This window comes from Orycteropus afer, unplaced genomic scaffold, assembly GCF_000298275.1.
Source record: "Orycteropus afer afer isolate SDZICR_OR568_19922 unplaced genomic scaffold, OryAfe1.0 scaffold00032, whole genome shotgun sequence".
Taxonomy (NCBI): domain Eukaryota; kingdom Metazoa; phylum Chordata; class Mammalia; order Tubulidentata; family Orycteropodidae; genus Orycteropus; species Orycteropus afer.
Window position 1 is genome coordinate 5837543 of NW_006921619.1, and position 10705 is coordinate 5848247.

The 10705-nt window shown below is 39.4% G+C and overlaps 1 protein-coding gene across 1 annotated transcript in view; it reads left to right on the top strand.

Annotated features, from left to right (window-relative positions):
• YEATS2 (YEATS domain containing 2) overlaps positions 1-10705 on the top strand; it is a 163253-nt gene that overhangs the window by 143588 nt on the left and 8960 nt on the right. Inside the window, exon 24 of the mRNA XM_007935911.2 lies at positions 962-1035. Coding sequence (XP_007934102.1) covers positions 962-1035 — 74 coding nt within the window. The remainder of the gene's footprint in view (positions 1-961; positions 1036-10705) is intronic.

Sequence of the window (10705 nt, forward strand, 5' to 3'; positions counted from 1 at the left end):
GTGGGGCTGGCGCAGGATCGGGCAGTGTTTCGTTCTGCTGTGCATGGGGTTGCTATGAGTCGGAAACGACTCGATGGCACTTAACAACAACAACAACATACGTGTGACAGCTGAGTTTGTATAGAGTTATATGTAACCCCCTTAATGAGTGGAGACGTTCAGTTCGTATGTAGTGAACAACTATTACCACCTGATGCATAGCTAAAGAATCTTCATTTTAAACATTGATATGACTTAGGGATGGTACTGCATTTGTTGCTTTACTTAGAAGCCTCAGGTGAGATTACAGATCACCTGATAGCCAAGTTTGCCAACATGCACTTTCTTTGCCGAACCCTGAGATACGAAATTTCTCATGATGTAATTACTCAGGTGTATGTACACATTTTGTGTCTGATTATCCACATACCTGCTTACTCCTACACAGCTGCCTTTTAATAAGCCATATATACTCATTCCTTCTTATAAAAAATGCTTCCTGAGATTTTCTGATTTCCAAGTGGAGAACTTAACCTCTGACCATAGGCTTCTCAGACTGCTGGAAACAGTAAAAGCTTAGCCACTTCAACATGATAATGGTGGCATGAACTGTAATAACCCTTAAAATACACCTTTGTTTGATAGGAGTTTTTGCTGTAGTTGTAGTCATTCTGCATAAAATTTATGTTGCTATTTAATTTCAAAACAGAATGCCTATGACACTTGCATAATTTACCATTCCTAGGGTCTCTTCTGTTTGTTGAATCTTGATGCTTTCTTTTTAAGCTTAAAACATGCTTCATTTATAAAGAAGACTATGAAATATGAAAGGAAGGACACACCAATATAATTGGTTAATAATTCCCCAGAAAGAGGAAACATATACATAAATGTGTATGTGTGTGTGTGTGTGTGTGTGGCTAGAAGCTGCTACTTGTATTTAATTGATTACCTTAATTTTCTTTTCTTTTATTCTTCTCAGAATCGACCATTTAGAAACTATCCAGCAACTCTTAACAGCAATAGTGAAGAAGATCCCATTAATCACTGCAAAAAGTAAGACAGTTATAGTGAATATATAGGTGAATTTCTTTTTAAACTGTGAACTACTTGGATATTGATTCAACTTAAATCATTTGGGTATTACATTATAAATTAATACTAACACAGCAGTTGGTTATCTTTTGACATTTTAGCTAGAGATCTAAATAGTTCATTTTTGAGGGTTTTAGAATTCACAGGATCTTCATCAACGAGTTCGTCTTTTATTGTTTTCACTGAGTTTGATTTAAAAAGAAGGAATTTTTACATTTGGTTTATATATAAATCATAAACCTGTTTCGTATATAATTAAACTGAAGTAATTTTAATGTTTATTCATAAGGAAAAAAAAATTATCATTTGCCTATAACATACCAGACCCTATTCAGGCCCATTACATTTAGTCTCTTATTTAATCACAATTTCTGTGGATGGTGGTATCATCTCCATTTTACAGGTGAGAAACCTGAAGATAAAGCAGCATATAGTAACTTGCTCAAGATCACATAGCTGAAGGTGGTAAGGCAGTAGACAAGCCCAGTTCTGGTTTATTCTGGTACCTGTAATCTCTCCTCTCACATTCATTGTCATTCACTTTGTAGAAATACAAGATTTTCAAGACCTCCAAAGATGAAATCTGCTGTATTGCTGCCCGTTGTTAGCAAGAGTATATAATTTGCTTCGTAGCCCCAGTTGTCCTGGCAGAATTAGCAGCCCTTATAGGAGGGTGGGAGTTGGGCAGACATCCTGTGGAAACTCAGTTGTAATCCCACTGATAAGATCACCATGAACATTTACACTGAAGAGATGAAGCAGATTATCATATACTTAGATTTATGGGAATATGAAAATGACATGACAAGTACAGACCACTGTGTAATAGCAAAGAAATCATCTTACTTTCCTCAGTTGAAGTTCAAAGGATTTTTTTTTTCTCTTCTTTTGATGAAAATACACTTGACCCTTGAACAGCACAGATTTGAACAGGTAAGATTTTTTTCAATAAAAATACTGGAAAAATTTTTGGAGATTTGTGACAATTTGAAAAAACTCAAAAATGAGCCACATAACTAGAAATTTATGAAAATTAAGAAAAGGGTATGTCATGAATGGCTAAAATATATGTAAATACTAGTCTATTTTATAAATAAAATATATACATGTTGTTGTTGTTATGTGCCATCGAGTCAGCCCTGACTCATAGCGACCCCTCCTTGGGTTTCCAAGGCATTATCACTACAGAAGTAGGATTGCCCAACCTTCCTTCCGAGGAGTGGCTAGTGGGTTTGAACCGCCAGCCTTCTGGTTAGCAGTCAAGTGCCTTAGCCACTACTCTACCAGAGCTCCCATATATCTATTATAAAATGTTTAAATTTATCAAAACTTTTAAACACATAAATACTTACAGAGTTTGATGGCCCATTCATAGTCAAGACAAATGTAAACAAACATGAAGATGCAATATTAAATCATAACTGCATAAAATTAATTGTAGTACATACTATACTACTGTAATTATTTTGTAGCCACTTCCTGTTTCTATTGTATCTGTTTAAAACAGATGCTAATTGTCTCTGAGGGAGTGCTTCATATCTCCAGTAAGTTGTGTGTCACAGTAAAAAATGATCTCTGAGAATTTCTGGTAAGATGGTGCAATAGGCAGAAAGACTTCACAGGCCCTTTTCAACAAAGAAAGGGGTAACTTGTTAACAGAGATACAGAAGATAATCCTGGACCCCCGAGCTTTGACACGAAGGATATAGAAGTGGACTAAACTCCAACTACCAGAAGAATTTGCATGAAAACACCAAAAAGGAGATATATGGAGCTGTGGTCTGGCAGTAGTCCTGATGGCACACACAGCTTGCATATTGCCAAGTGGTGTCACGACCTAAGAATTAACCTAAAAATCAGCCCTGCTGTCCAGGAACTGCATGGAGGACTGCTCTAGTGGCTGGTGATTAAAAGGGAAAGCAGCGAAGAGGAAGGTGGGCTGATCTGTGGACTTTTGCCTGTCTGGAGGGCGCAGCCATTTTCAATGTTTACAAGCGGTTTGACCATTTTGGACATTTAAAGTGACAGCACACTCCCAGATTCCAGGGACTTAAGAACAGGCTCCACTTGCTGAAAACCACAAGAACATTCCAGACGTAGATGACTGGAAAGGTGCAACACTCTCCTTGTTACTCTTATACCCTACAGCCTCTTGGTGAACAGATTTGTGGCCATCCCTCACTCCCACCCACTTTCTAAGCTGGCAGGAATTCCATCCTAGTCTGTGTGCTCGGGCGGAGCCTGGGTGCCCTACCCCGATTTTTTTCTTTATTTATTTTTTAGTTTGGTTGTTTTTGTCTGTTTTAAAACTAGTACTATTAATATTGCTTTTGTCCTTTTTATTATTATTCTTTATTCTTCCTTTCTCACGTTCTAGTTTTCAGTTTTTCTTTTTTTCTTTTTCCCTTTTTTGGTTACTGTTCCTGTGTGATTACACAGTGTGTTTTTTGTACATTTGCTTTTACTTTTTGATAGTTATTCAGTTATTATTTTTGTCTGAGTGGGAGACAGCAACAGTCCCCATAAGAAACAACTATACCCACACCTCCTGCAGCTCCAGCTACTGAGTGAGAGCCACAACTTCTTCTCCACCAGTGGGCCAGCGATAACCACCAAGAAGAGCCTGCCTAACCCTTAACTGCTTTTTACAAACAGTTCACAGAGATCTAAATACAACATCACAATGGCTCAGAGACAACAGACATCACAGTCCACACAAAGAAGCAAGATAAAGTGGTAGAAACAAGGGAGCAGGATACAGACCCAGGACACATCCCTGAGAAACAAGCAGCATTGGAACTCTCTGATAAGGAATTCAAAAGAATGATATTTAGGTATCTTCAAAGGATTGAGAGACAGACCCGGGAAAACACAGACGAAAGCCTAGAAAAATTTTGAAAGAAAATACAAGAACAGAATGACAAAATAAATGAAAAATTAGAATGATTCTAAATCTACAGATAGAAATCCAGAAGATTAATACTAATTTGTCAGAAATAGATAACACATTGAAAGGGCAAAGGAGTGGAATTGATGCAGTAGAAGATAGAATTAATGAGATTGAAGACAAATACCTGAATACTTCTTTGGAAAGGGATCAATCAGAAAAAAGATCAAAACAAAATGAAGAAAGCCTAAGGTTCACATGGGATACAATCAAAAGAAATAACCTGTGTTATTTCTTCCTGGTCAAAACTCTCAGAAAAATAAGAATAGAGGGGACATTCCTCAACATAGTAAAGGGCATCTATGCAAAACCAGCAGCCAACATTTTTCTCAATGGAGAGAGACAAACCATTTCCTTTGTGAACAGGAACCAGACAAGGATGCCCTTATCACCACTTCTATTCAACATTGTACTGGAAGTCCTAGCCAGGACAATAAGGCAAGAAAGGGAAATCAGAGGCATCCATATTGGTGAGGATGAATTCAAACTATCCCTGTTTGCTGATGATATGATCCTATACCTAGAAAACCCAAGGGACTCTGTCCAAAAATCTGCTGGAACTGATTGAGAGATTTACCATCATGGCAGGATAGAAGATGAACATGCAGAAATCAGTTGGATTCTTCTACACCAGCAAAGAGATTGTTGAAAAAGAAATAAGGAAATCAATACCATTTCCAATAGCTGCCAGAAAAATAAAATCCTTGGGATTAAATCTTACCAGGGACACAAAAAACCTATGCAAAGAAAAGTATAAAAACCAACTTCAGGAAACCATAAGAGATTAAATAAATGAAGAACATCCTATGCTCGTGGATAGGAAGATTGAACATTGTGGAAATATCAGTTCTACTCAAAGCAATCTGTGCATTCAATGCAATCCCAATCCAGATCCCATCAACAGTTTTTAAGGATATGGAAAAACCAATCACTAACTTTATATGGAAAGGAAAGAGACCTCAGATATGCAAAGCACTATTGAAGAAGAAGAACAAAGTAGGAGGTCTCATACTGCCAGATCTCAAAACGTACTGTACAGCCACATAGTCATAACTGCCTGGTATTGGTATAGTGATAGCCACATAGACCAGTGGAATAGAATTGAGAACCCAGAAGTAGATCCCTCAATCTGTGTTAAACTGATCCTTGACAGAGGGCCAAAATCCATTAAATGGGGAAGAGAATGTTTGTTTAATAAATGGTGCTGACAAAACCGGATATCCGTTTGTAGAAAAATGAAACAAGATCTGTACCTCACACCATACACAAAAACTACCTCCAGATGGATCAAAGACTTAAATGTGAAACCTGAAACTATAGAGTTCCTCAAGGAAAACCTAGGGGTGAATTTAGGGGTCCTAATATATGGCTAAGGAGCTCTGGTAGCATAGTGCCTAAGGCACTTGACTGCTAACCAGAAGGCTAGCGGTTCAAACCCACCAGCCACTCCTCGGAAGGAAGGTTGGGCATTCCTACTTCCGTAGTGATACTGCCTTGGAAGCCCAAGGAGGGGTCGCTATGAGTCGGGGCCAACTCGATGGCAAATAACAACAACAACAATATATGGCTATGAGTCGGGGCCGACTCGACGGCATATAACAACAACAACAACAACAACAATATATGGCATAAATAGACTATCAAGCATAACCCAGAATGCACAAACAGCAGAAGAAAACTAGATGAATGGGGCCTTCTAAAAACCAAATTTTTATGTGCTTCCAAAGACTTCTCCAAAAGAGTGAAAAGAGAACCTACAGATGGGAAAAAATTATTTGGCAATGACATACCTGACAAGGGACTTATCTCTAGAATTTATAGAAAACTCCAACACCTCACTAAAAAGAAGACAAATAATCCAATTAGAAAATGGGCAGAAGACATGAATAGATACTTCACCAAGGAGGATATTCAAGCGGCCAGCAAATATAAGAAGAATTGCTCACGATCATTAGCCATTAGAGAGATGCAAGTCAAAACAACATTGAGATACCATCTTGTTCCAGCACTAGTAGCAAAGTTCAACAAGACAGAAAATAACAAATGCTGGCGAGGATGTGGAGAGATTGGGACTCTTGCACACTGCTGGTGAGATTGTAAAATGGTACAACCATTGTGGAAAGCAGTTTGTAAATTCCTTAAAAAGATGGAATTAGAAATACCATTTGACCCAGCCATTCCATTACTAGGTATATATCCTAAAGAACGGAGAGCCAGGACAAGAACAGACATACGCACATCCATGTTCATCACAGCACTATTTACAATAACCAAAAGATGGAAACAACCTAGGTGTCTATCAACTGAGGAATGGATAACCAAACTTTGGTACATACACACAATGGAATACTATGCAACCCTAAAGAATAATATGTAGAATCTGTAAAACACCACATAATGTGGATGAACTTGGAGGACATTATGCTGAGTGAAATAAGTCAGTCACAGAAGGACAAATATTGTATTAGTCTGTTACTGTAAAAGTCAAGGAATGATTTAACTATGGAAGGAAATTTTCCTTGTTGATTACCAGGGGTGGGAGGGGAAGGGAGGGAACACTGTTAGATAGGTAGAGATAAGTATTGATTTGGGTGAAGAGAAGGGCAATATACCAAATGTGAGTGATCAACATGGTGGCATTGAGGAAGAGGAAGGCATTGGGAGGTACAGACAACAAAGATGAACCCTTTTGTACATAACAGTACTTCATTGTCAGTGAAGGCAAACATGGGTATACGAGTGGACAGATGGGTGGACAGGCTGAATTATTAGGTATGTCTATGAAGCAGGGAATGTACCCAAGACCATGTATAGAGTTGGCAGACAGTGGTCTGTATTTGTATGATCTGAATTTTCAAGTGTATAGTAGAGCTGACAAGAGACAAGGTTGTAGTCATTTCTTGGTCACAGCCAGCTACCCAGAGTGACTGAGTAGTTGAACTGTGGGCTCAGGACCGTAGTCACAGGGGACATCAAGCTCAATTGGCATAACATACTATACAAAACATTGTTCCGCCTCCTACTTTAGCGAGTAGTGCCTGGGATCTTAAAAGCTTGTAAGCAGACATCTAGATGCAGTGATGGGTCTCTCCTCATCCAGAGCAAAGAAGAATGAAGAAAACTAAAGATTCATGGAAAGACTTAGTCCTAGTGACTGGTACACCATGCAATCCACAGCCTATACGACTGTGAGACGAGGAGAACTAGATGGTATCTGGCTATCACTGTCAACCACTCGGAGGGGAATCTGTGTAGGAGATCCTGGATAGAGAGGGAGAACAATGTGGAAAAAACTCAAAACCATTTTGGGGGTGGAGGGAGACCAGGTTTACTGGTCTGATAGAACCTGGTGGAACCACTGAGACTATGGCCCCTAGTTGCCCTTCAGGTCTGGTATTGAACCCACACCTGTAGCTTCCAGCCAAACAATAGACAGACCTATGAGTTGAACATTTACCTGAGGTAGATACACTCCTTGGAGAGAACAGTCATGGAAGAAACAAGGGCTGCTTATGCACCGGGAGACAGCTCAGGGGGCAGGAGTGCATGGAGGGATGGACATAGGGAAGAGGTAATTATCGGGAGGAAGTGGGAGGAGAGCTATTGCATTGTGATAAATTGTAGTCAGTGTCATGAGACAAAGTATATGTGAACTGCTGTATGGAAAGTGAAAGTCATCTCTATGTTTCTCACATACTTTTTTTTGTTTACTGCAATACCATAAGACTTGAATAACACCAGGAGACCCATACACAATGCCACTAGTGATAATGGAAGTGCACCCAAGAAGCAGAGAAAGTCATGACATTACAAGAAAAAATTGAATTGCTTTATAATGTACCATAGATTGAGGTCTTTGGCTGCAGTTCTCCACCATTTCAAGGTAAATTAATCCAGCATGAAGACCATTGTAAAAAAAGAAAAGGAAGTTTGTGAAGCTGTCACTGCACCTGTGCCAGCAGGCATGAAAACCTTGCACTTTTTGCAAAATACCTTTTTATTGTGTATTAAAAATGCAGCTTTTGTGTAGGTGCAGGATTGCCATCATAAAGGTGTATTTATAGACTCTAACATGATTTTAGAAAAGGTGAAGTCTTAATACGGCAACTTAAAGTAAAAGGAAGGTGAAAGATCTACGGCTAGAGAATTTAATGCCAGCAAAGGATGGTTTGACAATTGTAGAAAAAGGTCTGGCTTAAAAAATGTCAAGATGTAGAAATAGCTTCTCCCAACTAAGCAGCAGAACACGAGTTTTCAGGTGCTATTAAGAAAATCATTGAAGAGAAAAACTATCTGCCTGAACACGTTTTTAATGCAGACGAAAGTGCCCTATTCTGCGAAAAAATACCACAAAGCACATTTATTAATAAAGAACAAAAGTGAGCACCAGAATTTAAGGCAGGAAAGGATAGGGTGACTCTACTATAGTTCTGTGCAAATGTAGTCGGGTTTATGATCAGACTACCCTTATTTGTAAAGCTGCTAAATCCTGAGCCTTAAAGGTAAAGGATAAACTCAGCTGCCAGTCTTTTGGTTGTACATGAAGGCTTGGACAACAAGAACCCTTTTTCTGAATTGGTTCCATTGATCCGTTACCCCTGAAGTCAAGAAGTACCTTGGCAGTAAAGGACTGCCTTTTTTTTTTTTTTTTTTCCCCTTAAAATAACAGAGATTTATTGTTTCACAGTTCCAGAGGCCAGAAGTCAAATTCTCAGAGCACCACCAAGGCCTTTTTCTCTCAGAAGTCCCTGTGGAAGATCTTTCCTTGTCTCCTTCAGCTTCTGGTAGCTCCAGGAAGGGACTGCATTTTAAAATTCTTTTGATACTAGACAATGTCCCTGGCCACCTAGAATCCAATGAGTTCAGCATTGAAGGTGTTAAAATGGTCTGTTTACCCCCAACACACCGTCTCTAATTCAGCCTCTAAATCACAGAGTCATAGAGACCTTCAAGGCTCTTTAACATGGTATTTCAACTCTGTGGAAGAGAACCCTGATAGAAAGAATATCATGAAAGTCTAGAAGGATTACACCATTGAAAATGCCATCATTATTATTGAAAAAGCCAGGAAAACCATCAAGCCTAAAACAGTAAATTTCTTCTGGAGAAAACTGTGTCCAGATATCGCACATAACTTCACAGGATTTACAACATAGCCAACCAAGGAAATCATGAAGGAGCTTGTGGATGTGGCAGAAAAAAGTGAGGGGTGAAAGGTTTCAAGATATGTATCTTAGAGAAATTAAAGCGCTAATAGACATGGGGGCACAGGACCATAGTCTTAGAGGTTCAGTTGGTGTAACATAGTCCACAAAGACAGTGTTCTACATCCCACTTTGGTGAGTAGTAACTGCTGTCTTAAAAGCTTCTGAGTGGCCATCTAGATGTAATGATGGGTCTCTTCCTGTCCGGAACAAAGAAGAGTGAAGATTCAAAGACACAAGGAAACAATTAGTCCGAAGGACTAATGGACCAAGTGAACCCCAGCCTCCACAACCCTGAGACTAGAAGAAATAGATGATAATCTGAAAGGGATCACAGGAGGAGGATTAGGATAGCGTAGGAGAAAATGTGGACCAAATCTCAAAATCATAAAAAGAGCATGCTTACTGGTCTGGTAGAGATTGGTGGTGAGCCTAGGGCTCTTAGACCCTTGAAGCCTGGAACTCACTTCCATGGCTCAACTTTCATCCAAATGATAGACAGGCTTCTAAGGTGAACTCATTAGAACAGTCAACCATATGAGATCAGAAGGCAGCAAAGGATAGGAAAGAAGGACAAAGGGAAACAGTAAACATGGGAGAAGTACAAAGAGTGCTGCTGCATTGTGGAGAGTGCTGCTGCATTGTGGAGATTGCAGTGAATATCACACAACAAAATGTGTATGAATTGTTGAATGGAAAACCAATTTGCTCTGTAAACTTTCACCCGAATCACAATTAAAAAGAAAGCAAAAAAAACTAAGCTAACAGACAAGAGGAATTTACAGAAGATGACTTGATGGAGGTTAGTGCCTCCAAACCAGTGTCAGACGATGAGGAAGAAGACAGAAAAAGCAGTATCAGAAAACAAACTGACATTAGACCATCTGGCTGAAGAGTTGTGATTATTCAAGACTGCTTTTAACTTCTTTTATGATATGGACCCTTTTATGATACAGGCACTGAAACTAGAGTAAACAATGGAAAAAGGGTTGGTAGTAGATAGAAACATTTTTAGAGAAATGAAAAAGCTGAAAAAGTCCAACAGAAATTACTATGTATCTCTGTAAAGTTACATCAAATGTGCCTTCCTCTCCTTCCTCCCCTTCCACCTCTTCCACCTGTACCACCCCAAGGCAGCACAGACAACTCCTCCCCATCCTTTTCCTCCTCAGACTGCTCATTGTGAAGACAAGGATGAAGATGTATGTGTATGATGATCCACTGTCACTTGTTGTTGTTATGTGCCGTGGAGTCGGACCCGACTCACGGCGACCCCTCCTTGGGTTTCCAAGGCAGTATCACTACGGAAGTAGATTGCCCCATCTTCCTTCCGAGGAGTGGCTGGGGGGTTTGAACCGCCAGCCTTCTGGTTAGCAGTCAAGTGCCTTTAGCCACTATGCTACCAGAGCTCCCATTAATACCATACACAAGTAAAATTTTGCTTCACATAATTCAAAAATAGTTACAGTGCTATATTGAC